The sequence below is a fragment of the Salvia splendens genome, chromosome 6 (assembly GCF_004379255.2).
Source record: "Salvia splendens isolate huo1 chromosome 6, SspV2, whole genome shotgun sequence".
NCBI lineage: Eukaryota > Viridiplantae > Streptophyta > Magnoliopsida > Lamiales > Lamiaceae > Salvia > Salvia splendens.
The window spans coordinates 18,156,050-18,183,960 of record NC_056037.1 but is presented as its reverse complement, the minus strand read 5'-3'; the positions used below and the strand labels follow the sequence as shown (position 1 = coordinate 18,183,960).

Genomic DNA, 27,911 nt, shown 5'->3' with positions numbered 1-27,911 from the left:
AAACTCTTTTCTCTCTAATGACGTGTGACTCATTCCCTATTAACAATACTTTAATTACTTTTTCTCTCTACCTCTCTTTTACTTTACTAATTTTACATTAAAACCTGTGTCGAACCCAAAGTACATATTCTTTGGGGACGGATGAAGTAAGTATATTTTATTAACATTTGTACATAATTTATTTAATTAAATACTAAGTGCATTACTTTCTTTTTTCATAGTCTTTAATATTTTCTAAGTCAACATTGTCTATTTAAAGATTAATTGTTCTAGATGAATTCATATGTCCATAGCCAAATAATAATAATAATAATAATAATAATAATAATATTAATAATAATATTAATAATAATAATAATAATTTTGGTTACTTTTTATAGAGTAGGATTTAATTTGGTTGTATATTTTAATAAAAGAAATAAGTAGTTACCAGCAATTAAAATAAATAATGAAGAGCTAAGAATATTTTGATTAGATTGAAAATAAAGGCTCTTTATAGTGTGAACTTGATATTTTATCAAATCTAATTCTTAATGGTCAATTTGAATTTCAGTTGATTAATTATGAAAAATTAAGGTTCGATCTTTTTAACTATAGTATATTGTCATAATTTAATTGTACAAAATACTATTGACTTTATATAATACACCGTAAATAAATAAAATTAGTTAAAAATACAAATAAAAAGAAAATTTTAAAACGCCTTAACTACTTCTATTAAATGAGATAATCGATCATTTAAAAAAAAAAAAAAAAAATAAGATGCTTAAAATATTATTATCCATAATACATATATTTACCAAAATGCTATATATGGACAACAACTTCATAGTAACATAGATTTATCCTTTTTTCATATACTGTAATTTATCAACCGTGGATGGGAAAACAGACGAACATCCATCACTACATATAAATGGATAATATCTGGAGTAGTTTGGAATAATTAACATTATCTATTAATTAATGAAATACAATGTAACAAAGATTTCCGTTACAACAGATGAATATCTCGATTTATTTTACACGTCAACATGACTATGCATAGTTATTAGTATGATTCCCTTAAATTCGCACAACGATAAACCTTCTCGAAAATAAATGAAGTTTGTTGAATATAGTCAAGCTTCCAATTTAATCAATTATTATTATTTCCAAAACTAGCTGCTTCAACATTATCCAAACCCTAAAAAATGTGTGTATAAATACACACTCACACATTGACACTATATCATATATTGTGAGTGAAGTGAAGAAAATGGTGAATTAAGAATGTTGCATATTATAGCAATGGTGGTGGCATTGTTGATGACAAGTGTTGGTGGACAAAGCGAGTACGAATCAGCTGTTGGTGATCCCGGGATGAAACGAGACGGCCTCAGAGTCGCCATTGAAGCGTGGAATCAATGCAATGAAGTTCATGAAGAAGCTCCCAACATGGGCAGCCCTAGACAGGCCGATTGCTTCGATCTCGCCCGTCCATCCCAATCACAATGTATGTTTCTACTTCGTTGAAAACATTCATTTTTGTTTCATATTGACTTGGTGATGATTCTGTGTAATAGTATATGCCTTTGAAGACTTAATCTAAACTTAAATCGAATTTTTTTTGAAGAAAACCAACACAAAAACGCTACTATAGTAATATAATATTATTATAATTATAAAACTCATTTTGAAAATGCCGAGTTGTGTTGCTTTAAAATATAACTACTATCATAATATTTAAATAATATAACTACTATCATAATATTTAAATAGAACTGCTATCATTTTTTAAGTTAAAATTTCTTTATTCAAACAAAAGTGCTAAATTTACAAAGTGCCATGTGATTTGCATAAGCAAAATTGGAATTCGTAGCTAAATTTTCAACAAACCAATTTTAACTTAATAGGGTTTATTTGCTTCTATAGCTATCGCATGAAAAATTTGAATATATGCATTAGTTTAATTTTATGTACTCATAAAATATTTATGCACTTTTATAGTTGTTGTGGTTGTGATTTTTTTGCATGATTACTAATTTTCATATCATATATTTCTTTCGTTCTATAAAAAATAGTTCATTTCTATTTTTGATAATTTTTTCTCTCTCTAAGATGAGTATCATTCTCTACTAATTATTTTTTCTTTCTATATCTTTCATATGTTACCAATTGTGCATTAATACTCGTGTAATCCAAAAGTGTTTTTTTTATAAGATGGAGAGAGTAACATATATGAAACATCTATATATAGTAGAGCGCTTACTGAAATAAATCTCTTGTGCCCGCCCTGGTGGTTCATTTCCACATGGTATCAAAGCATGTCCAAGTCGAATATTCATTTTAATTACTCGCTGAAACCCTCATTCTTGTCTCATATCGAGTTGGTGCTGATTTTATCTCATCTACACACTCTTAAACAACCCTCCCCTTTATCCCGTCCATTTTTACACAGTATCATAGCAGGCCCAACTCAAACATTTGTTTCAATTACCTATATTGTGTTGTCTAGATAAATTAACTCACAAGGTGAGGAGGAAGGAGAACAAGCTAGGAGTGAAACAAGCCACAATAGATGGAATGGAAATAATAGATTGCAACAAATTTGCAGCATGGAAAGAGTTATTATTAGCTGAAAAATGCAAAGTAAGAGACCATCCAAGGCCATGGCACTTTTGGATGGTGATGCTCAAGAGTGGCAACATGGACTCCGAAGCCGCTATCTGCCCCAAGGACGGCACGAAATCCTCGCCCTTCGCCCCCCGAGCCTCGCTTCCCGTGCTTCGGGGAGGGGTGCATGAACATGCCCTCCATCCACCACCGCTACACGCGCCTCGTTGGGAAGAGGAACCGGACGATGCACATGAAAGGAGGCTTTTTCGGGATGTGGGACTTGGATGCGGACATGGCCACGGCTGGTGTTAATGAAAATGTGTCAATACTATTCCATCACTTGGGAGAAGAGTGTTGGGAAAGGAGGTTGGGTTTTCAAACATGTGTTGAAAACTTCACCAAAGTATCCATGGCTCATGTTGTATTTGAGATCGGATGCTACAAGAGGCTTCTCCGGTGGCTAACATTATCAAACTAGAGGAATGACTAAGATTGTGAGTTTTCTTTTATTTTTCTCATTAGTTTCACTATTTGCTAATTGATAACGGATAACTATGTCAGCACGCATGTTATAGATGTCAACACAATGACATTTGTATGTCAACAAGTTGTCATACGTATGACTTGTGTTGATATCTATAGGGGCGGACGCATAAAATTATATTGATAGGGTTTATGTTTACTACATTTGCTTACAGCTTGTGTGATGCATACAGCAACCCACAGCCTCAGGAAATCCTCCAGATTCTGCCTCACCCTGTTTGGGGAGAGTATGGCTATCCAACCAAGAAAGGAGAGGGTTGGATTGGAGATTCAAGGACTTGGGAGCTTGATGTTGGAAGGCTCTCTCACTCACTTTACTTCTATCAGGTTTAAAACTCAACATTTGTGCATACTTCTTTGTTAAATACTACAACCGGTCTCTTATAAATAGAAACTTTCTAAACTTTCTGTTTTAGGAAGTGGACCCCATAATCCACTAACTCTATTTCCACTACTTTTTCTCATTCTCTCTCTTATTTTACCAATTTTTCTCTCTTATTTTTTTTTACCAATTGTGCATTAAATTTGTGTCGTCTCAAAAGTTTCTATTTTTCAAAGAAGGGAATGGTAATTTTGTTTTATCGTTTTATTAAAAAATATTGGTTTTTGCAGGATCCGGGGACAGAGCCTGTGGTTCGGCATTGGCCATCGGTGGATGTTGGGACTGAGATTTATGTGAGTGGGAATGAAATTGCAAAATGGAGCCTTAGCAACTTTGATATTCTTGTGCCAAAATGAAGCCAATCTCCTTTCAAGTGTATAGTTAGTTTCTGCAAAATTTGAATGATTTTCTATGTAGTAGATTTGGCATCATTTTCTAAGAGATTGTTGATTTAGTAAGTTGAGAAAGTGAGCAAGAGTTATTTACTTTATTTTGCAATAAAATCACCTTGTGTAACATATAATTCTAATAGCTTCTTACTATAATACTATCATTTAAACACGATCTATTAATAATAATCATTAAAATATGGTATGTGCATATATGCTTAATGGTTTTTACCCAACCCACTTATGACTTAATTACTCAGCAATATAGTAGTATGAAAATATCTCACTGTAATGATTTTCTAATTTGGTAGTTCTAAGCCTACCACACCCACATATAATTATGTAGTAGTAGTATTAGTATATAAATAGAATAAGAAACGTGGTTGCATTATTCAAAAAATAAAATGTAGTTATTGCATTGTGATGAATCATACCTACCATCGAAAAAGGGAAATGGTGGAATTATGCCAAAGTAAATACTATATAAATTATAATGGAGGCAAAGTTGCCATTGTGATTCTTTAACTGCATTAATTTAATATTCTTTCAAGTCTCGTCTAAATCAAAATTAAATGATAAAATGTGAAAGTAGTATTCCATTAGGCTTTATTATTGTTAGTCGTAAATATATTATTGGAATTTTACATATTCACTTGCATTTTTGTATTGGATAGTGGGACTAAAGTTGTTGTTATACTAATTCTTTTTTTAAGTTTAGATTTAATTATTTAAATACCTATTTATACTGTAAAATTAATTATAATTTAATGGTATGAATTTTAAAATGGCTTAGTTGAAAATATGCAAAGGAAAAGTTACATATGCCATCCAAATTCACACTTTTTATGCTTCGATAAAAAATATATTTGTAAAAGAATTCATGATATTCACATGAAATTAGAGTCTTCCACATAAGAAACTCGAGGCCAACGATAAAATATCAGGCCACATATTAGTAATTGGTCGAAAATCATGCATTAACCATAATATTTTATTATTCGAATTAGGTTTGTTAACGAGAGAAGAAGCATAATTTTTTAATTTAGTTCCTTTTCTTCTAATTGTGTTTATTATGTGAAGAAAAACATTCCACTCGATGTTGGGAAGAAACTACTCCATTTACTAGTACTATATGTACTCAATTTTCAATAACTAGATAAAAAACAAAAGAATATGATAATAATTTTATTATTAGAATAAACTTTTAAATTGATTATTAATTCATAATAAAATAAAAAAATTTATCGTTATTATTATTTTACTTTATGATTCACTATAATTTAAATAATTACATTTAATCTAAGTTATTAATGAATAACAGTACTCTTTCCGTCTCACTCAACATCTCTCTAAATAACATATTTTTATTTTTGAAATATCTCACTAAAAATGACACATTTTTATAAAACACCACGTCTTCTATTTTACTCTCGTTTCACTTAATTTACAAAACAACATTAAGTAAAATTGTATGACGAATCAGCAATGGACAGAGAAAAAATTTAAAACCAAATTTAGACCCATTTTTTTATAGAATATATAAATTTTAAAACTCATAATTATAGATAGAGAGAGGAAAATGAAATCCGATCGTTGATTTCACCAACTACGACTATTCCAGCAAAATTTGTCGGTGAGTCATAAAATCAAACATGTACAGTGCATTACCGCGTCTACCAAGATCATCATCATCAAATCTGTATTTCCTTCCAATTTCACGCGTATTTTTTTTATCCCCTTTGCTGTTTTTCTATAACTGGGGAAAAAAGTGAGATTTGCATATAAATATCGATTGAGGTCAGTGGTTTTTCCTTGCTTTTCGCCACTTCCTCTCCTCTCCTTGTCTAAACTTCCTCTTCTCTCTCTCTCTCTCTCTCTCTCTCTCTCTCTCATTTCAATCTTCCGTTTTTACTCCTATTTCCGGTGGGCTGATCCGAATTATTATCGGAGAAAAACGTGAGTTTTCTTCAACTCCTAATCCTGCGGGGAATCTCGATTTGTCTCAGATCTCTCTTTTATTCCCTGCGTTTACCTGATTTTGACTCTGTTCAATCATTTACATTTTTGTGCTTCACCAATCTTATTTGATCTATGATGATTGATAATTTTATCTAGGATTAAGCTTTTAGTTCTTAATTAAGATGGATCATTAGCAGGGTAATTTGATAATCATAGTTTGTTTCATCACGATCTCATCAATCCTTTATGATCTGTTTGAAAGAATGCAACTTGATTTGTGATTTGTGTTGAATCTTTTGTTTGTCTCATTAGAGCATTTTTGTTGTGAAAGTGAAATACCTTTGGATTAAGATCTTACTTGATTGTGTTTAAACAGTTGAATTTTGTGATGCCCTGGTTTTGGAATCTTTACTATAGAGTTGGTTTGTGCTATGCATTTAGTAATATGTGAGCATGTCTGCTTTTCTTTTTTTGTAGCTACTGTTTACTAAGCAACAATGTCGAATTTCACCCCGAAAAACATCCTCATCACTGGAGCTGCGGGATTCATCGCCTCTCATGTCGCCAACAGGCTTATCAGGAACTACCCTGAGTACAAGATTGTCGTGCTTGACAAGCTTGATTACTGCTCCAACCTCAAGAACCTCCTTCCTTCAAAATCCTCTCCCAACTTCAAGTTTGTCAAGGGAGACATTGGTAGCGCTGACCTTGTCAATTACCTTCTCATCACCGAGAACATTGATACCATAATGCATTTTGCTGCCCAAACCCATGTCGACAATTCCTTTGGTAACAGTTTTGAGTTCACCAAGAACAACATCTATGGCACCCATGTCCTCTTAGAGGCCTGCAAGGTCACCGGGCAGATTAGAAGGTTTATCCATGTTAGCACGGACGAGGTCTATGGAGAGACTGAGGAGGATGCTGTAGTTGGGAACCACGAGGCCTCACAGCTCCTGCCGACAAACCCTTACTCTGCAACAAAGGCTGGGGCTGAGATGCTTGTTATGGCATATGGTAGATCTTATGGATTGCCTGTCATTACAACCCGAGGCAATAATGTTTACGGCCCCAATCAGTTTCCTGAGAAGTTGATTCCTAAGTTCATCCTCTTGGCCATGAGAGGGAAAACTCTTCCTATCCATGGCGACGGATCCAATGTTCGAAGTTACCTCTATTGCGAGGATGTTGCGGAGGCCTTTGAGGTCGTTCTCCACAAGGGAGAAGTCGGTCATGTTTACAACATTGGGACGAAGAAAGAGAGGAGGGTCATTGATGTTGCCAGAGACATGTGCAAGCTGTTCAATATGGATCCCGAAAAGAGCATTGAGTTCGTGGATAACAGGCCGTTTAATGATCAACGGTATTTCCTGGATGACCAGAAACTGAAGAACTTGGGTTGGTCGGAGAGGACCACTTGGGAGGAGGGTCTGAAGAAGACTATGGAGTGGTATACCAGCAATCCCGATTGGTGGGGTGATGTATCTGGTGCATTGCTTCCTCATCCTAGGATGCTGATGATGCCTGGTGGGATCGAGAGGAATTTTGATGGAGCTGAGCAATACGAGTCTGGAAAGTCCGAATTCACTGGTAATGCTACTCAGAATATGGTTGTGCCGCCCTCCAAAACCGGCCAATCAACAGAGAAACCTGCCTACAAGTTCTTGATATATGGCAGGACCGGGTGGATTGGTGGTTTGCTCGGAAAATTGTGCGAGAAACAGGAAATTGCATACGAATATGGGAAAGGGCGTCTTGAGAACCGGCAACAGATTTTGGCGGACATTCTTGCTGTGAAGCCAACACATGTTTTGAATGCAGCTGGTTTAACTGGCAGACCTAACGTTGATTGGTGCGAAAGCCACATGACAGAGACAATTCGCGTCAATGTTGCTGGCACGTTGACCTTGGCTGATGTATGCAGAGAGCACGGACTCCTGATACTGAACTTTGCCACTGGGTGCATTTTCGAATATGATGCTGCACACCCTGAGGGTTCTGGTATCGGATACAAGGAGGAAGACACACCCAATTTCATCGGATCTTTCTATTCCAAGACGAAGGCCATGGTAATATTCGTCCCTGTTACAACCTAGTCCATATTACTTGTCTATACATGTGGTTGCTTACTTTTGGTGTACATTCAATCAGGTGGAGGAGCTCTTGAAAGAATACGACAACGTCTGCACGCTGAGAGTCCGGATGCCGATATCTTCGGACCTGAGCAACCCACGCAATTTCATCACCAAGATCTCGAAGTACAACAAGGTGGTCAACATCCCCAACAGCATGACAATCTTGGATGAGCTTCTTCCGATTGCGATTGAGATGGCGAAGCGGAACCTCAGAGGCATCTGGAACTTCACCAATCCGGGCGTTGTCAGCCACAACGAGATTCTTGAGATGTACAAGCAATATATTGACCCGGATTTCAAATACACCAACTTCACTCTCGAGGAGCAAGCGAAGGTTATCATTGCTCCCAGAAGCAACAATGAGATGGATGCGTCCAAACTGAAGAAAGAGTTCCCCGAGCTGCTCTCGATCAAGGAGTCATTGATCAAGTACGTATTTGAGCCAAACAGGAAAACCCCGGCTAAGTGAAGGGGCCGTTCCCTCCGTTGGCAGGCCTGTATTTGGTCTAGATTATCGGCGATCAGTTTCTCTGTATGTTAGCCATAGTTCACGAGTTCATTATTTGGGGTGATGTCTGTGTTTCCTATGTTTAGAAATATGCTCTTCATTTTAGTTTTGTGGATCAGCTGCTTAGATTTGATCTGCAAAAGAATACTTGGTTGCATTGTTTGTCTATCACTCTTGCTGGATGCGGCAATTATATTGATTTCATGTTTCCAAACCCTTTTGTTTAATGGAGTACTGATTTCCTTGATTTTGAGTTTTAGCCTCTGTTTCGTGCTCTGTTTTTGAATTCTTGCACTGATCCAAACCATCTCAGAAACTTGTGTTCTTTCAAGGATATCATATCCTGGATATGTACGTTTCACATAATTCTAATACCTACCCCCCTCCTGGGTATGAGATTTGAGATTTTAGAATATGTTATTTTGTGTATTAGGTAGAAAAACAAAATAGTATTTCCTCTGTCCCATAAAAATATGGGCGGATGAGATGGCACGAGAATTAAGAAAAAATTGATAAAGCAAGAGATGAGGAGAATAGTATGGTAAAGTAAGAAAGAGGAAAAGAATGATAGTTAAAGTAGAGTTAGTGTATAGTGTGATCTATATTATTAAATTGATATAACTTTCTAAAAATGGAATGCACATATTTTTGTGGGACGGACGAAAATAGAAAACACACATATTTTTATGGGATGGAGGGAGTACTTTATATTAATTTGATAGAAAATTTTCGACATCTTTTGTTGGACAAACTAAAAAGGAAAGTGGTGGGAATATTATTTTATAAGTATTTATGTTTAGAAGATATTACACAATAGTGGTTGGCTGGATTCATACTAGGACATTTCAATGTCACCGTATTACGGGTTGTTCGGTTAATGAGATTGAATCTCACAACTTAATCCTAGATGGATAATCATGTGATAATTAGTTATGACAATCAAACGATAACTTAATAAACTGTAAAAATATTCTTGCATAGATGATATTCCAAGCATGAAAATCAATTACTTCATCTGGCCACAAAAAATAGTCTCATTTTGCCATTTTGAAATGTCTACAAAAAAAATAGTCTCATTTCTAAAAATGTAAAGTTTTTCTTTCATAAAAAATCCACCTTTTCTCTCATGTCTCGTACTTTATCCACTTTTTCTATCTATCTTTCTTACTTTACCTATTTTTTCTCCTTACCTCTTACTTTACCAGTTTCTTCATTAAAACTCATACCGTCCACAATTAGGATTATCTTTTTTGGACGGAGGGTATATAGAATACTACTCCCTCCGTCCGCGATAGGAGTCTCATTCCTTTCTGGTACTAGTTTAATAAATGTTAAAAAAGTGGACGGAAGAAAGTTAGTGGAATATGAGTCTCACTTGTATATATTAGTTTTAAATGATATGAGAGTGAAATGAGTTGGTGGAATGTGAGTCCTCTTTACCATTTATGGTAATTATGAACTGAGACCCCTATTCGCGGACGGACAAAAATAAAAAAAATGATACTCCTATTCGCGGACAGAGGGAGTACTCCATTAAGCATATCTAGGAAAAAACAATACTACATGGTTTTCAGGGGTGTGAACGAAATATATTTTCCCTTTTTCCGGTCATTGCTAAACACTGAACTATATAGACCAATTTTAAACTACTGTTGAAACAATGTTGTGTTATTGAGAGTAGTTGAATAGACACACACACCCAGCTTATAATCGTTGTTGAATCAGTGCGATGAGTATGTGGCTGCTGCCTCCGCCAACTCCTTGAGGAACGATACGACGTCGTCGGAGTTGTTGAGAAGATAGCGCGCGTTCGTCCGCGTCCGCCCCACCACCACCGAGAAGTAGTTGTCCTTTTTTAGATCAAGCACATTCAAGCAAGTGTTCTCCGGCGACGCCCGTCTGCTGCTCGCGGATTTCTTGTCGGCGTTGGGGTGAGGCCTCGCTGGCGGAGCTTGCCTCTTCGCCGCCTCGCTCGCCTTGCATCTCGAAAAAGCCAAGTTATCGGGTGGAAGTTCTGGCTCGAAAAATGTGTACACATCTTCATCCTGTCAAACATTGCCATAATTTTAAATTTTAAATACTACTAGTGTTACAAAGTGTCGGCCTAGTGGTAGAGTGGTGTTACAAAGTGTCGGCCTAGTGGTAGAGTGGTTGAAGCGTACCTTTCCGAAGAAATGGCCGACGCACATGACGAAGTCTATCGGAGTAGAGATGGCTTTACTGTGTACGATCTCTCCCAGTATACGATCAATGGCTGCTCCCTTTAAACATGTAATAAATCAGAGTTAGAGAGAAGAAGACAAGGTGAGGTAATGTATTAGGTACCTTACCTTTGTCACACCAACTGCTCGAACCTCCACCGTGCGGCTGCCTTGGACCACGTCCACCGACGAGTTGGAGATCGGGCCCGTCCACAGATGCTGCAGCATGTCTCTTGCTTGCAGCCTTCCGAATTCAGAATCTTTCCAAACAAACAATACAATCAGAAGGAGGAGATATGTTTTCGTCAAACTATAGAGAGCGTTACTCAAGTCCGCACCTGAATACTTATAGTTCCATACAAGCAGAGTCTCCCGGCGTTCAAAATGTGATCTCGGTGTTCGTTCAGTGAAGTACTCGAGCACATGCTGAAAGAGGCAGCCCGCGTATTAAAAATAGCAACTGTAGATAATACAACCATATCGCATCCCGTTGCTTATTGTACCTTCACACTGTCAACCCAATCCATATTCAAGTGCTCCGGCATCGTCGTCATCCATTGCTCCTTCCCCTTCTCTGTTGATCGCAGGAACATCCCGTTTTCAGCTGCCAACCACATTTTGAAATCCCCGAAGTTCTGCACCACCGATTATATTTACAATCTATATGGAGTGACAGCAATTATTTTTAGCGTTCAACTACCTCGTCAAGGACGGATCTTTCGCTTCCACTAAGCACCACGACTATAGTGTTTGGATCCTCGCAAAGCGATGCCAGAGGCTTCTTCAACTCAGGATGCAGTTTTAATTCCATTTCTTTGATCTGATCTCCCCTTCTCCCTGGCGTGTCCACTATCTCCGTAAGTGTAGCATTGAAACCCTGTCATGTGTGATGATGACGATGACCAAAGATGGGAATATGTTAGTACCACACAACAGCTTGTGAGATCTAGATGATAATGGAAAATATCAAATTTGAAATACAACAAAAATGTTGGGGTGCTTGAGCCTCCAGCTCCGCCACTGCTTACCAGTATGAGTAATCGTTTGTTAGACTGCAAGTAACGGCCGATGGCATCATTGAACTCAAGAGGGGGTGGAACTTTTCTTATTCTCTGCTGAGCTTCAATAACAGTATCATTGAGTTCACTGCAAAGCAAGATCAGAAATTATTGATTTTGATTTTAGAACTTACTACTACTAATTTGGATGCACATGAATGTAACAATGAGCATCACAAATGTATATGTATATTGAAAATGTTGCAGAATGAATTGGCTGTCTTCACTATCAACAAAAGACTTGTAGGTTAATAGATTTGCCGGTGTCTCCTCTATGCTCATTATGTGGCTGTGGCCGTATCACTAGTTGTGTAGATATTACGTATTGTTTGATTTCCTAAGCTATGAAATTCAGTCAAGAATTTAGCAGAGGCTCGAGGAGCAGGCTCACCTTACAAAGAATTCAGCCCACTGCTGAGCAGTATGAGTTGTGACATGCTCAAAGTTATGCCTATGGCGTTTCTCTCTCTCTTCAGCAGGCATATTCAAAGCCTGGTCTATTGCTGCAGCGACTTCCGTAATGTTCCACGGATTCACGAGAATTGCGCCAGCACCAAGAGACTGTGCTGCTCCAGCAAACTACAGTTCATCCAAATGAGGCATTAAAAGTTAGTACTACTAAATCTTCTTCAAACCACCATATAAATGGAATTTAGAAGCTAACAAGAACAACCGATTTTGCTCAGAATCTAAGGTCTCTCTCAGGAACCAATATAAAACTTTCTAAATGTCATGCAAATTACAATCAAAGAGAAATATGGTGCATAACAAAGTGCATAGTTCGGTATATACTTCGCTGAGGATGAGAACCCCCCGCTTGGAATCTTGACATGCCACAAACTCATAGCTGACGAGATTCATTCCATCCCGCAAAGAAGTGACAAGTGCTACATCTAATGAGTCAAGGCCATCAAATTACATCAGTTAAAAGTTCAAGAAACTTTAAACAAGATAATAACATACACATTTCCAGTAGAGAGAAAAATTTTAGTTTAAAATTAGTTGGAGTAGAAGAGAAAGACCAACCTCTAAGAATTATTTCATTTGTAATCTTGCAATTTCTAATAATCCTAAACAACAACAGCATAACACTTTCCCTCGTAATCCAAAAATTAAGTCTATGTGTTTAAAACTATTATTACCAGTGACTTCACGAATGGAGAGATAAATATAGGTGGTGACTTCTAGGGCAAGGAAATAAATATAGGAAGTAACACAGAAATTATTACCAGTGACAGCATACAATGCACACAGTGCAGGAAAGTCAAGGGAACGATCCTGCAGAAAAACAAATAGTTGCTTCAAAAAAAAAAAAAATAACTAACTCAAAGCATAAATGTGTCCAGGAACTCATTACAACATCACATATGGGTAGATGACAGTATGCCAATTGCAGGAACAAGAGACAGCTGAGATTATCAGTCACTCAGTGACTTGATACTTTTCTCAAGACTTGTAATATTTCAGATAAATATTCGACTATAAGTGAAGCTAAGACCAGGAACTCCACTACATTAAGAACAATAGACATACAAAATTATCAAAGTACTACGAAAGTATAGAGTGATAAAAAGTATAGAGTGATAGAATTAAAGAAGACAAATAGCTGATTGCTGGAAAAGATGCTAACCAGATGGTGAATAGGAACAGCAGTCAAAGTTCCAAATTTTCCATTGATTCGTCCAACAATTTCATGAACTTGGCTCGTAAGTTTTTGATCTGTAGACATCAAAAGGAAAAACAAGATGAAATATCAGTATGCAAAAGAAACTACAGAAAGTCCTATGTCAAATACAACTAAACTACCACAAGACCATACATTCAGGAACATCGGTTCTTGTTGGCACAGCAATTTGAAGCAATACCACTTTATCACACCAGTATGGTTTTTCCTCCAGAAATTTCTCAAAAGCTAGTATCTTTTGAGGGATTCCTTTTATCATGTCGAGACGGTCCACACCCAGCATTACCTACAATTAACAATTATATCAGATTGGTTACAATTTACTTATTCTCCTTTTCAGAACTTACTAAAAAATGTGAATGAGAACATATTTCATAGTACTAAATTTCATTTGTATACAAGAGTATAAGTAAAAGTTAGGAGGTTCTAAAAAAAGAAAGTTAAGAGCCCGCATACAAAACGAAGATGGAGAACTAACCTTTCTTCCAGAAAATCTCTCTTTCAGTTCTTTAATATTCTCCTGGACTCCAGGCATTTCTAGAGCCCGCATGAACCTTTCCGAATCTATCCCTATGGGAAACTGTAGTCGACAAATAAAAAAGAGATCGTCATGACATGGGAGTGGATTAAAGGGCCAATTTGTAGACATGTAAAATGCAGTCAGCCAAGGAGAGGTACTGTAAAATTAGGAACAAGGAGAGACGAGGACTTACCGCAGCTACACGAGTAAGTCTACCTTGATCCTCTACTCCTTCTGGAGTACCTTCAAGTCCAAGAATACGAGTACAAGCACTCACAAAATGTCTTGCATAATCATATGTATGGAATCTGAAAAAAAATGCCAGTACGCAATATATATCAATAACCTAGGTATCTTCGCACAAAGTGATGGCAATTAAGAAAGAAAGATCACAAGAATAACTCACCCAGAAGACTGGATCATAATACCTTACGGAAATTCTAAAGGGGAATATCTAATGGTAGAGGCAAACAGCCAGGATGAGGTTGTTATGAACTGCTCATTTTAATCAAAACAAAATGGGAGTCTAGTTCAATTCTGGAATCATAGATACTACAGAATCACTGAAGCCACAATAACAATTTATTACTTCATGAACCAAAACATCGATGATAATGGAATACAAAGGATACTAATTGTTCAATATTCTAACGATGCCAAAGTTATTTGTTGGAAGGGAAAAGCATATTACCCCACTAAATCAGCCATCAGAACTGCACGTAGAAGTTCAGACCGGGATGGCAAAGTGCGGTGGATTTCAGAAGATGGAAACGGAGTGTGAAGAAACCATCCAACTTTCATCTTGTTGTTATACTCCTTGAGATATTTTGGTAGAAACATGAGGTGGTAGTCGTGACACCAAACAACATCACCCTCCTCATAATGATTGTTCACAACATCGGCAAACATCTGGTTTGCCTTCTGATACGCTTCGAACTGCGACTGAAAACTCCTCGTGGTTGCAAGACGGTCCTCTTGTGGGAGTCCGAGATAATGGAACAGAGGCCACAGTATATTGTTGCAGTAGCCATTGTAATACTGATGAACAATCTCTTCATCGAGGAAGACGGGAATACACTTCTACCGAGAGAGCAAAAACAAGCTCAATCAACCAACGTGACACTATAATGCAAAATGCATTCCAAACCACCAATGATTCAACTATCAAAACAACATAATTGTCTAGTAATGACATGATTTTAGTAACACCAAGAAAAGAGGCAGAAATTTTGTTACATGCATCTATATAGTGGCATGCTTATGTTTGTGTCACTACGCTTGTATGTCTTAAGAACTAGTACTCCTATGTCACTACTAGAACATTCTGTTGTAGTGTGCTTGACTAACCTTCTCAGCAAGAGCTGCAGTGAGTGCCTTCTTCCCGACCTCATCTGGCACATTCACACCCGCCCAACCAATCCATTTTGCCTCGAACTCCTTCACCCCTACAAAAAGAAATAGAAGCAACACATGATAATATTCCACAATTCAATTGTATCAAATATAGGAACTCACCCAAAAGAGCACTAACTAGACCGCCTGCGCTTATCTCCAACGACCACGAATCCTCGCCCCGCCTTACTGCAGAGACAGGCAGCCTATTGGCAACCACTAGCAACCTCTGTTTGGTCGGTTTCCCATCGGGCCTTTCCCACCCATCAATAAAAGCCTGTGCAGCAGTTTCTGAATACTGGTCCACATTGACATGGGAATTCCATGATACATCTATCTCAGGAATGGGGGTGCCATCATTCCTGTTGTTCTTTTTCAGCTCTCTCGCTCTCAAGAGCCTTCCAATTCGGGTGCTGAGCACTTGTGAGCTTCCGTTACACTTATTGCCAGACATATTGCGGGAAATGGGATGCAAGAGAGCTCAAGTGCGCCAGAGAGCAATTGCTCTGCATTTTGAGAAGCAATCATTTCAGTCATGCTGCATACTACTGATTGCAGAATTTTGTTGTTTGGAAATCCATCGTTTTGCTTAAATGGATGTCGATTTTGCATAGTTACCAAGCAGAGCAGAGCAGAGATGAAATCTATCTCGGTCACAGGAAATAAGTGTTTTTTTTCTATAATTTTGAAAAGATGGAAAATGAAGAACTCATTTATGCAGAAATAGAAATACTATCCATCCATTATTAATCAAGCTAAAAATAGTAATTTAAATATACTAATACTCAATCATCAACCTCGAAGATAAGTCCAAATCATAAAATTTGATTCCTAAAAAAAGGTGAATTCGTGGCGACCTTCAAATAAGGAATGAATCATAACATTGGAGTCAATTAAAGATAAGTCCACCTTGAATTCTCTATCCATATCACATCATTGAAATAGAAACTCACTTAAAGATAACTGGAAATTTCCAAACCTTATTGATTGAATTTAGATGAAAGACTATAATTCATTTCATCCCCCACTCAAACTTATTGTGATTACGTAGTAACCCAGAGAAACGATGCAATATTTGATACAGAATTAATGTATCAAACTGTATCCCTCTCCCTCTCCCTCTCCCTCTCCCTCTCCCTCTCCCTCTCCTTTCATCGTTCATCCACCGCCGCAGAGAAAGGTTGCCGGCGTAGAATAAGGCTGCGTATTGATAACCAAGCATAAGCATTGCACACAGGCAGCTGTGATGCTGCGTCAATTCTCTGATACTCCAGTTTTTAGCCAACAAAGTATTGATAGTAAATTCTTTTAGTCAACACTTCAATTTAATTATGTTAATTTTCTAAAAGCAGAATTAATTTAAGCGATAATCAATTGACGACATTTATAATTAACTTGAACTGATTGAACGAGTAAAGGACTACTAAAATCGAATTTGAAAAAAGTGGATTTGAGGGCGATGCCTTTTTTTTGACATATTATTTAAAATTTATTATTAAGTGTTAAGAAAGTAAAGTAGGCGAGAAAAAAAATGTAAAAAATTGAAAAAAGAACTGAAAAAGGGAATAAAATAGATAGCACAATAAAATAAGAAAAATATATATAATAGTATTTTTTTGGTTAAAAGAGAAATAATTCATTTACAGTGGAATACCTACCAAACGAAAGTGATTCACTTAATACTGCAGGCTAGTCACATATATACGTATTAGTTTTTAATCCCCACAATTAAATCGAAGGACTTTAACTGCAATTGCCTCAATAAAATCGGTTACTATTTCCGCCTTAATAAACTAGTTATTACTTTCAAAGAAGAATATAAAACGCTATATCATATATGCGCCATGATTCATCCCAAGAATTATTCGTCTCTTATCTCTTTGGAGTCCAGCTCCATTTCCCAAAATTGAAAAAAAAAAAAAAAAAAGAATAAAAGGAAAACAAGGGACACGAATAATAGGTAAATCAGAATAAGATCTTATCTGGGGTGATTTCATGAAGAATCAGCGATTTCATGAAGAATCAGCCACTAGCTTCTAGGCACAATGGTGAAAATAATACTCCTACTATAGGATAATAGGAAATCTATTTGCTTTTTGCCTTTTCTGTAACGTCGACTTTTATATACATTGAACTCAAATTCCCGAGATAATTATAAGTACTACTCATATTTCTAATGTGTACACTTACAATTCAGGTGAATTATTTGACTATTTAAATACGTAATTAACTAGATCGATCGTAATTGAACGGAAACTGCATCCGAAGTGCAATAAAATTTAAATCCAAATTAATTAATACTTTAATACCAACATAACAAATTAGCGTTCAATCCATTCAAGACAAAGTTATTTTTCAACTTTTTTTCTTATTTTTGAAATATCGTAGGAATTTTTAAAGAAACATAAATTTGAATCGGTTAGGTGTGACCAAAATCAAAAGGAAAACCAACCATACACGAATTCAGTTTTCAACATTAGTTTACAACTTAATTCGATTTTCAAGCAGTGGTACTACGATTGTGCTAACTATTCTATAGTAGATACGTGATGCATTGACTTAAAAACACTTTACAAAGTCAAGACTCCAAACTTTGACACACACATGTATACATATACTCCCATAGTTCATGAAATGTTGTCCACTTTTGCCATTTCTGTCCGTCCGCAAAATGTTGTCCAATTTATTTATTTTTTTCAATTTTTGGTAAATGAAGTCCACTTTCCACTAACTCATTACACTCATATTCTATAATAAAACTAACACTCCATACTCACGTTCCACTATTTTTTTCCACTCACTTTTCTTCACATTTGTTGAAACTAGGGGTGAGCATTCGAGTTTCGGTTCGGTTTTTTGTCAAAACCGAACCAAAACCGAATTTAGTTCAAAACCCAAACCGAACCGAACTCGAAAAACCGAAACCAAAAAACTGAAAACCGAACTTAAAAAACCGAACAAAACCGAAAAAATCAAAAAATCTGAAAAACCGAAAAAAACGTATAATATTTATATATATATATATATACTAATAGAATATATATAATTCGGTTTTTCGGTTTTTTCCTTAGCCCGAACCGAACCGAACCGAAAAACCGAACCGAATTTCAAAATTTCGGTTTGGTTTGGTTTGGTTCGGATATTCGGTTTCCGGTTTTTTTTGCTCACCCCTAGTTAAAACTCGCGTTGAGGTAAACATGAACAACATTTCACGGACAGAAGAGTATGTATATAGTTATGATCAAATGAAATGGAAAAAATATGTAAAGAAATGGGAAAGGGGAGAATCTAGGTAGGGCAAAATGGAAAATCTTAGGCAACAGAAATGACCCACACGTACTCTTGTACTCTTTTGTCTGCCAACTGCAAGTGGGGAGAAAACCTATGGCTTAAGTTTGCGTCAAAGGACTACGTACGCCCTAGCATGGATACACTACCAAAAAGACACCAAACTATAATGCCTCTTTTCATATTAATACACTCATACTGATATACATATATATGTAGTCAGCCTGCAACTAAATTTAAGTGGGCTCTACACGTCCAGATTCGAGAATGATTTGCCCAATACATTCGAGAACTTCGACGATAAAATATCTGCCTCTTTTCCGAGATCATTTTCAGCCACATCTCTTTTCTTTAACCATCTTTTCTTTTTTCAATTTTCCATTTTGGGGGTTTTTGACACTATTATCATAGCTAAGTTTTACTATAAAACTCTCAAAAACCAGAATCAGGCTCAAATACATATGATATGTTCCTGAATTTTAGCAATTAACTAACCCTATTAGTATAAAACATGCATAGTTATTATACAAATTTTATTAAACTCGAATGGAGATGATATGAACCTATATACTCCAAGGAATAACCAAATGATATTCATACAGGTGGTGCACTCTCGAAAATAGCAATAATTAATTTTACCTGAAGTAAATTATGTAGGCTTTGTGGTTATCGTTACACAACAAAGTTTCAAGTTCCAAGCATTTTATTCATTTAATAGTATAGTAGTACTAAAAAGGAAATACTCCTACTTTTGTCTATTTTCTGCTTTTGCTTACACCTAGTGATGATAGAGTTTCTTCACTGCATTTGCAACAAATTTTCAAATATTCCATGTTCATGTAGAGGTTATTCTCCCTTGCATTTTATTGGAGAAATACCTAAATTCATTGATATAAATATAAACGCTATACATGAGTTAGGGTTTTAGGTAGATGGTTTCATTAATTAAAATTAAAATTATCAATATGAGTACAAATTTAAATTTATAAATAATTTAATATTTTTCCCTCTCACTTTGAAATTAGGATTGATATACACTGCATGATTTAAATTCCATATTTAGTCGTTTCAATTAATATTAAGTATATCAGTAACACAGCTCCAAATCAAAATTTGATGAGATGAAATTTTTCTACAAAAGAAATGCTACAACTCCTACTTAACTAAAATAGTTGAGTTTTTACACTCCATCGCCTGGTGAATTTCTACAAAATAACAGCAGAAATTTTCAGCTCTAACTAAAATTTGAAAAACAGTGATATTCATGAGAACTTGCCGATGGCTGAGAAAATAGGAGAAGCAACTGAAAAGGGGGAAAATCCTAATTCACTGCGTAGATCATAACCACGCAAACAATAATTTCATCGATCGATTGAAAATGCTCCAACGCAAAATCAAAAACAAAAACAACGAATCACGTGGATGCAAAATTAAACATCAACTCCGCATCTGAAATCAATTCTGGTTGAAGATCGATCGAGTACATAAATGAATCGGTAAAATCGGGGAATGCTAACCTGAAAATCGGAAGAGAAATGTTGACGTCAGGCTCCATCAAAGCATTGCGATTGCTGCGACGGATTTGGCTGTTGGCAATGGCGAGAAGACGGAGAAGAAAGCTGGAAACGCAGGTCGCTTTTTGGTAAATTGCGTTGGTGCGGTGCGGATTGCGTATCTGCGTGCTTGTGCGTGATATAAAAGGTGCGATTTTAGAAAGAGAGAGGGGTTGTGGAGAAATAGTTACTGGTATAAATAAAGTGGGGGAGGAGAGAGAGAGAGGAGAGGCGCCATCTTGCTGTGTTACTTGCCCAATCATTTGGAGGGAATTTGTTCCCCCTCCTTTTTTGAATTTTAATTTAAGTGGAAAAATATTTTAAAAATAATAATTTAGTTTTTATTTTTGAATAATTTGGTTGAAATAATGAGAAAAATGAATTAATAAAGAGTGATCTATGTTTAAATTTGATGAGAGAAGTATATGAATATTAACCCATTAAAATAATTAATCAATAATTTTATTTTTATGATATTTATTTAAATAATTTTGGTCTTGATGTATTTGAATTGGATAGGAAGGATGTTAATTTACCAATTTAATGCAATAACTAATACTGATATTTACGGAATAGGGAATTCAATGTCGATATAGTCATACAGACGCACTACAACCAAAAAAACGGCTATGGGCGCTTTTAAACCCGCCTACTAAGATTTTAATTATACCAACACCGCCTCATAAAATATTCTTATCGTTGATGTCCTAACTAAAATTAAGGGACACAAATAGAAGCCTCATTAAAAAGTTAAAGATTAAAATAATTTATTTCAACTTAGAGACTTTTTTTGAGTCCTAAATTATTATTGTTTTTAAAAAAATTTAAACACTAATAATGGCGTCTCAATTTTTATGTCCTTACCATGAATTACAATGTGTAAAAAAATATAATTCCAAAATGGTAATGGTAATGATAATGATAATAATTAAATATGTTTGTTTTAAAAAATAACATCTACAACAAGAGTCAACTCCTAAGATCCGAAGCTTATATTATTGTATATATACGATATACATAATGCTTGTTATTTACTCTTGAAAGTTTGGCGTATCTTCTAAATGTGAGGTCAGATTTATTCACCATTAAACGATTCTTTTTAAAGATTATCTCATATAAATACCCCACAATTCTAAACACGTCCATTATTTATTTATTCCAAATGAATCCACCATTAATATTATTATATTCCTTAATTAGCACTCGATTTGTGAAGAGCCATTCCTATGACATGGGTCAAGAAAGTATAAGCATAATTCATTTTGCCAGATGGATAATGGTCAAAAAAAACCAATGATGCTTTGAATATCTCATAAAAATTCCATTAAACTTTAAGCAATCAACTAGCTATAGTTGGACTTATTAAATTTTCCCACAGACCAACACTTGTGCATGATTCTGCATTGTAAAGTAAATAATGATTGCGTCATCTTTACATTGATGTCTTACCCTATATCCTTTACACTAATTGTTGATTCTATTAAATTCTATATCACACCAGTCCATTTATAATAATTTATATTATAGGCTGCAATTGTTTACAATAAGTAGTTCCATTTATATCTACTAGATTTACCACCCCCGTGCTATGCACGGACCAAATTATCTTCAGGAAATAATAAAATATATATTTTTTAAATAAAATATTGTTGAATTTTTTTATATTCATCAATAAAAACTATTGAATATTGTATAAATATGATTATTAACATTTCAAAATCATACGTTTACTACTACATCTATTAATCTATCGATCTCCTATAACGGAAAGATATGAGGGAAAGAAATAGAAATAGAATAGGATATACAAACATAAGATTGATAATTACTAAACACAGATATAAATTAAATACTTCTTATAAATTCGAACAACAACACATAGAATTCAAACATCTTCTTAACAAAAACGTTACAAACATCTCTCTAACGCAAGTAAATCATACATTTTGAAAGACTTATTTGTATACAACATTAAGAGTAGAATCACTTCTACTATCGATCACATCCCCACAAACTAAAATCTTCAATCCTTCACGACTTGTGACTTTATATATAGCAACATAAAGTTGTCCATGACTGAACACCAGTTTTTTTTAAAAAATAATCCAACATAGTACAATGATTGGCCTTGACTTTTGTTAATGGTCATTGCATATGACACAACCGGAGGAAATTGGAGTCATTGGAATTTGAAAGGTGGACTTGGATCAGGCGGTATCAATGACATTCGCGGAATTAGAACCTTATCACCAATATTATGACCCCAAGACACGCGCCTCCAAAACATAATCACCTAAACGAGTAATTATCAATCTAGTGTCATTACACAAGCCATTAGAATGATCTATGTTTCTTAACAACATCACAACAGTTCCAACTTTCAACATCAATTCATGATTAGGGGTACCCGAACATTTCAAATTATTCAAAAATTCAACAGAATGAATCCCAGCAGAACCATTCGAAGTGGAATCTAAATTTGTAATGCTATCAGAGCTCAAATATACACGCCCTTGAGACTGATCCATCGAAATCATGAATTGGTTAACCTCATCAACAACATCAAGCATGGGAGCAAGTATAACACGATCATGCAAACAATTGCTCAACTCTTCTAGATCCATATAGGAAGGGTATATGTTTTCAACAATGGTTTTAAGAGGATCTCCAGAATTAGACAAAATAGTGTCGGAAGGAAGACTATAATGACTTCACCATCATTCGGACCACCAACACCTCCATCACCTATAGAAGCAACCCAAGATGAAAATTCCTTCAACTTAGAAGCTTAATCTGGTTTTTCGACACTCAACAGTCTCATGTTTTTGGTCAACCTCAAAATTGTACAACTACTCCAGAGATATGATGAGTTAATGGTGTCATTCACAACATTCTGCCAACTCCCTTTAGGAACAACATGTAAAATTTGTCTAAAATCACCACAAAAAACTATAGTTTTTTCACCAAATGGTTTGTGCATACTGGACTCACTACACACACGAAGAATATCTCTAAGAGTCCTATCAACGACTTCTATTCAATGCTTATGAATCATCGGAGCTTCATCCCATATGATAAGTTTCGACCTTATGATAAGCTTAGCAAGATCAATTCCTTGTTTAATATTGCACATAAAATCTTCATTAACATTGATAGGAATCTTAAAGCGTGAGTGAGCAGTTCCACCCCCAGGTAACAATAAAGAAGCTATGCCACTGGATGCCACATTTAACACAATTCATCCTCTCGAACGAATCCCTGCTGACAAAGACCTCCAAATGAATGTTTTTCCGATACCCCCATACCCATAAACAAAACACATTTTTCCTCCATTTTGAATTCACAGGCGACATTATGGTATCATGAACATTAAGTTGCTCATCCGTAAACTTTGATAGAAATTCCAAGTGTTCTCTTCCTAAAGCATCATGATCGTAAGAAAACTCATCACTGATCAAAGTATTTTGAAATGTTTCAAAATATTGTGGTTCTGGATACGGCATACCATGGTAGTCATGCAAACTTTTTCCAACGTTCATTAATAATTTCTCAACATCGGCCAACACAATATTCTGAATTTCATCATCGCTCAACACCAAATCCGGAGTAAGAAAAAAATGTATGTAATTTTTTGTATATAAAACAAAAATATTTAAAAAATACAACAAAAATATTTCAGTTCATAAATACCTGGTCGATTCCTTAATTTTCTCTGATTATAAACAGCATCATCAGATAAATGTTTCCAACACTTTTGCCATAAAACATCCGCTCGAGATACAGATTCTGATGACAGCAGACTTACAAATAGCAATCTCAGTGAATGGGCAGACGACCAAAAAGAAGCCTCAACAATTCCATCAATATACTCCTTATCATCATCCAACAATCCTAAAGCGAAGCATGCATCTATAAATGAATCATACTGAACACCATTAATAAATCTAAGATCCTCATAACATATAGCTCCCTTAACGACATTCAACAAACATCTCAAGTAATACATATCACCAGATCCGAGAGCAACATAAAACAACCTCCCAACCGAATAACGTTGTTTTCTAGGGTCCCAATGATCCTTCTTCCACACAAACTTGGTTGGAAATTCACCATATGTCAAATTTCTACCTTCAGAATATAACTTTTTTACCTCCATCCAACCTAAGAACTTACTCTCATGAATCGTCCTACGATTCAAGACATTATCCAAAGAATCGGCTTCATAAAAAAGACATGTTGTTCATTAGGGAGATGAAAACTCAACCGTTCAATAGAAGGATCCTTGTATTGAATCCCAAATCCAAAAGTTCTCCAAGCAGTTTCACATGCAGATACATATCTATAATCATAATACAAACTAACTTCATCCAAATTCTTTTCAGCACCATCAACACCAGATTGGAAAAAAGATGTCGTCACCCTATCATAACTCTTATGTACATATTTGAACAAATACTTGATTGAACGGGACTTATTACACCACTCGACATTAATATGACCAACATATTTCACAAGGAGAAAACGATGGTGAGGCACAACATATCTATTATCCAAAGAAATACCATCCTTCAACACAACCCGGCCATTATCTCTACGCCTATAAATGGGATAACCGTCATCATCAAATACTGTATCAGAAACAAATTTCTTCGGATAATACTTAGTACAACGTCCATAACGCATGCAAGGGGATGATTTTCGAACCACACCACACAGACCATGCATCATAAGTTCCTTAACACACTCATAATAATAAGGATCAATCAATGGACCAGGAATTTCAGCAGATATAATTTCATCAATGCGTCGTGGATGAGGTTGCTTATCCTCATTGCTTAAAAAAAACAAAATATGCGCATGAGGCAATCCACGTTTCTGAAACTCAATGGTGTAAATAACTGCAAAGAATATGGTTAAATTGTACGATAATATCCTTAAATTCATATTTAATAAGACATTAAAAAAAATAAAAATGAACCTACTTTAATGGATCCAAATATTTTCTTAGTTTGTGCTACTATCTGAAATACTCTATTAAAGTATCTGTGAAGACTTAATGTTTTTTTAAATATAATGCTAAATTCATAAGTGTTAAAAAAACAAAAATCTGACGTGAATAAAGATAAATAAAGATAAATCTAATAAATGATAGACAACTTCAAAGAAAAAAATATATAAGCCAGAATTGTAAATCAAAAGAAGAATTCATTAAGAAAAAGCATCATTCATGGATACAGATAAAATTCATCTTAAGAGTGCCAAATAAGACCAAAAACTAAGATGAAGATGCTGATAAGTTCAAAAAGGTTAAGCAAAAATAAAAAAAAAACATACAAATTCAAAAGTTTTTCCAACACTAATCAGCAATAGAGATGTCCTAACTGTAGCTGACAAAAGTCTCATCTTCTTCTTCAATCAAATTTACTTTCTTCATCTTCTTCTTGATCTTTCCAAAGCAGAAATCATCACAACTATCAAACTCATCTTCCAAGCACATATTCACACTTCCTTCAGCAACCCACTCAACCCCATTTTGCTTGGTAACCACAGATAAATCAGGAGTAACAAAGCCCTTACCACTTACCTAAAACAGAAGTTAGAACAGTTATAATAAACAACTCAAATCAATTGGAAAATGTAAGAAAAGGTCAACTTAATATTTGTTTGAATAAAATACATCTACTATATCATCACTAAAGAGTAAATCACACAACTTCACATCAGAATTCAGAACTTTTGATCCAATGTTCAGAGGAACATGCTTCTCCACAATTTCTTGAATATTGCATATTTTGTTAATCGTATATTGATATCTGCGATAATACTCCTTGTTGTCCCTACTTTGAACCTTAAACAACATCTCTTGACCCAAAAGAAGCTCCTCAAGTTTCCTAGGATTATATTCCACACCAGAATTCTGAAATACAACAAAGCAACTCATGATTAAAACATACAAACTTATAATCCCGATGTATAATAATATGACTTATTTGAATTGATTCATTATTACTTCCATATTGCTTCCAATAAGATCAATCTCCATTTTTCCAATAAGTTAGACATCTTCTCTATCCCACAACAAAAGGGATGCATTACTTGTGTCATCAACTACGTTGACAACAAAACTGAACCTAAATAAGAGAAAAAAGATGTTAAACTGATTAACTTCTGGAAATAGATTATATTCACCAACTAATTCAGAAAAAAAAGATGCATAAGAATACCTTTTGACAGCAACATCATAATTCTTAATGCAGAAAATCACACCTAAACTTATTATCATCCAACACCCTAACTTTCTTAACACATTTTTTACATGCTAGATAATACCACTCCCCAAAATGAGGCTCAATTGATTCAACTTTGCCAAAAATCCAGTAGCAGCATCTTGTTTACCAAGAACAGAAATAAACTATTCCATAATTAAAAAGAGAACACACTGTAAACAAATGCTAATTAGTATTTAGAAAAAAAATAATATACAGATGATATCTTTCAATACCTCTAAACAAACCACATCACTAATACACTTGACAGCAAGATCGTCAAACTCCCTACTATACTTCACTCCAGCTTGATCCACTGACCCTTGAGCAATAAAAGTATCATCATCTTTAATCCTAAACATTAGATTTAATATTTGTTAGAAAAAATATATATATACAGGGGTGATTATAATGATAACCCATATTTATGTGATAACCCTATAACTAAATCTCCACCACACATTTTTAAAATATGTGGTCTAGATTTAATCTAACAAAACTATCATTTTATCAAATAAAACTATCATATTTCGGATATATTAAGGGCAAAATTGTCATTTCGTTATAAAATTGGGTGGGCAGCAAGGAGATGGCAGCAACGGTGTTTCTGACAGTTGCCATCAGAAATTAAGATTGAGGATATGCACTTTTATTATGAATAGGTACACGCCTCCAAAAGACATCCACGTTAAGAGTTTGCAGATTGAATATTAAATTGTCTCATAAATAAAAATAAATCTGCCTATCAACACATTCAAGGCTACAAAACAGAATAAAATGATTAAACTGATAAGAAACCATCATTTTATCAAGTGCAACTATCATTTTACCTTCTGAAACTATCATTTTATCCCCTGACACCATCATTTATCAAGTGCAACTATCATTTTACCTTCTGAAACTATCATTTTCAATATAAAGATTTATTATTTTTAGTACTTACAATTTGTACCATTTGTAATTATGGGACTGAGGATTCGATCCAATTTTTAGATTCTGATTCTGATTCTACAAGCACACTTAGAAGACCAGACTGTAAATTCTGAATTCAGTTTAAATTCAGATATAAACCATAACAATGCTTTCCGTATTGATCACGACCTACTTAGAATAATAGTTGCATATTACCGAATTGCGCAATAAAATTGATCGAAAACTCTATTCCATTCATTAATAAGCAGCTACACCACATGAAAAATTTTACTTAAAGCAGATAAATTGACCCTGGCATGGGACGTATCGACGCCGGAAAAATCAAGCGCGTCATGAAGCACAAATTTGAAATCATCTTCAGCGGATAATCCACATTTACAGCGGCAATTCACGCTCCGAGTGGAAAGATGGAATTGGAATTTGGAGAGTGTCCATGGAAGAAAGTTGCAAGTTGATGAAGAAGATAATACTACTAAGCTACTCCATTGGAACGCCATAATTG

At 35.2% G+C, this 27,911-nt stretch overlaps 3 protein-coding genes and 1 pseudogene across 4 annotated transcripts; 2 read left to right on the top strand and 2 right to left on the bottom strand.

Annotated features, from left to right (window-relative positions):
• Positions 1-1,290: 1,290 nt before the first annotated feature.
• LOC121808912 lies at positions 1,291-3,879 on the top strand (annotated as a pseudogene).
• Positions 3,880-5,609: 1,730 nt separating this feature from the next.
• Positions 5,610-8,761, top strand: LOC121808345 (trifunctional UDP-glucose 4,6-dehydratase/UDP-4-keto-6-deoxy-D-glucose 3,5-epimerase/UDP-4-keto-L-rhamnose-reductase RHM1). Its single transcript, XM_042208771.1, has 3 exons — positions 5,610-5,868; positions 6,349-7,940; positions 8,023-8,761. The coding sequence occupies exons 2-3, from the start codon at positions 6,369-6,371 to the stop codon at positions 8,473-8,475; spliced, it is 2,025 nt and encodes a 674-aa protein (XP_042064705.1). The 5' UTR covers positions 5,610-5,868; positions 6,349-6,368; the 3' UTR covers positions 8,476-8,761.
• A 1,279-nt stretch (positions 8,762-10,040) lies between these two features.
• LOC121809476 (alpha,alpha-trehalose-phosphate synthase [UDP-forming] 1-like) lies at positions 10,041-20,400 on the bottom strand. 2 transcript variants are annotated; one of them, XM_042210121.1, is made up of 18 exons: positions 20,175-20,400; positions 15,493-15,875; positions 15,325-15,422; positions 14,669-15,057; positions 14,171-14,285; positions 13,936-14,037; positions 13,593-13,743; positions 13,404-13,492; positions 13,003-13,051; positions 12,566-12,666; positions 12,165-12,352; positions 11,744-11,861; positions 11,416-11,592; positions 11,219-11,350; positions 11,054-11,141; positions 10,845-10,975; positions 10,677-10,775; positions 10,041-10,559 (listed from the first exon to the last, which is right to left on the bottom strand). In XM_042210121.1, exons 2-18 carry the CDS (start codon positions 15,821-15,823, stop codon positions 10,236-10,238), a joined length of 2,682 nt encoding a protein of 893 aa, XP_042066055.1. In that variant the 5' UTR covers positions 15,824-15,875; positions 20,175-20,400; the 3' UTR covers positions 10,041-10,235. The 2 variants fall into 2 exon arrangements, with proteins under 2 accessions (XP_042066055.1, XP_042066056.1); XM_042210122.1 differs by lacking the exon at positions 20,175-20,400 and adding an exon at positions 16,349-16,494.
• A 2,971-nt stretch (positions 20,401-23,371) lies between these two features.
• Positions 23,372-26,253, bottom strand: LOC121808911. The gene is made up of 6 exons (XM_042209470.1): positions 26,221-26,253; positions 25,888-26,127; positions 25,593-25,794; positions 24,475-25,108; positions 23,901-24,397; positions 23,372-23,628 (listed from the first exon to the last, which is right to left on the bottom strand). Exons 1-6 carry the CDS (start codon positions 26,251-26,253, stop codon positions 23,372-23,374), a joined length of 1,863 nt encoding a protein of 620 aa, XP_042065404.1.
• Between the last annotated feature and the right edge of the window lie 1,658 nt (positions 26,254-27,911).

What these genes read in the sequence shown, in the direction of transcription:
- LOC121808345 (XM_042208771.1), top strand. Translation starts at nt 6,369, where the DNA reads ATGTCGAATTTCACCCCGAAAAACATCCTCATCACTGGAGCTGCGGGA. An exon ending in ATTCCAAGACGAAGGCCATG is followed by an intron (nt 7,941 to 8,022) that starts GTAATATTCGTC and finishes ACATTCAATCAG; the next exon opens with GTGGAGGAGCTCTTGAAAGA.
- LOC121809476 (XM_042210121.1), bottom strand. Translation starts at nt 15,823, where the DNA reads ATGTCTGGCAATAAGTGTAACGGAAGCTCACAAGTGCTCAGCACCCGA. An exon ending in AGAGATTTTCTGGAAGAAAG is followed by an intron (nt 13,744 to 13,935) that starts GTTAGTTCTCCA and finishes TGTTAATTGTAG; the next exon opens with GTAATGCTGGGTGTGGACCG. An exon ending in TGCATTGTATGCTGTCACTG is followed by an intron (nt 12,667 to 13,002) that starts GTAATAATTTCT and finishes TTGACTCATTAG; the next exon opens with ATGTAGCACTTGTCACTTCT.
- LOC121808911 (XM_042209470.1), bottom strand. Translation starts at nt 26,253, where the DNA reads ATGGAGATTGATCTTATTGGAAGCAATATGGAA. An exon ending in TTATTGGAAGCAATATGGAA is followed by an intron (nt 26,128 to 26,220) that starts GTAATAATGAAT and finishes GTTGTATTTCAG; the next exon opens with AATTCTGGTGTGGAATATAA. An exon ending in TTAGTGATGATATAGTAGAT is followed by an intron (nt 25,795 to 25,887) that starts GTATTTTATTCA and finishes CTTCTGTTTTAG; the next exon opens with GTAAGTGGTAAGGGCTTTGT.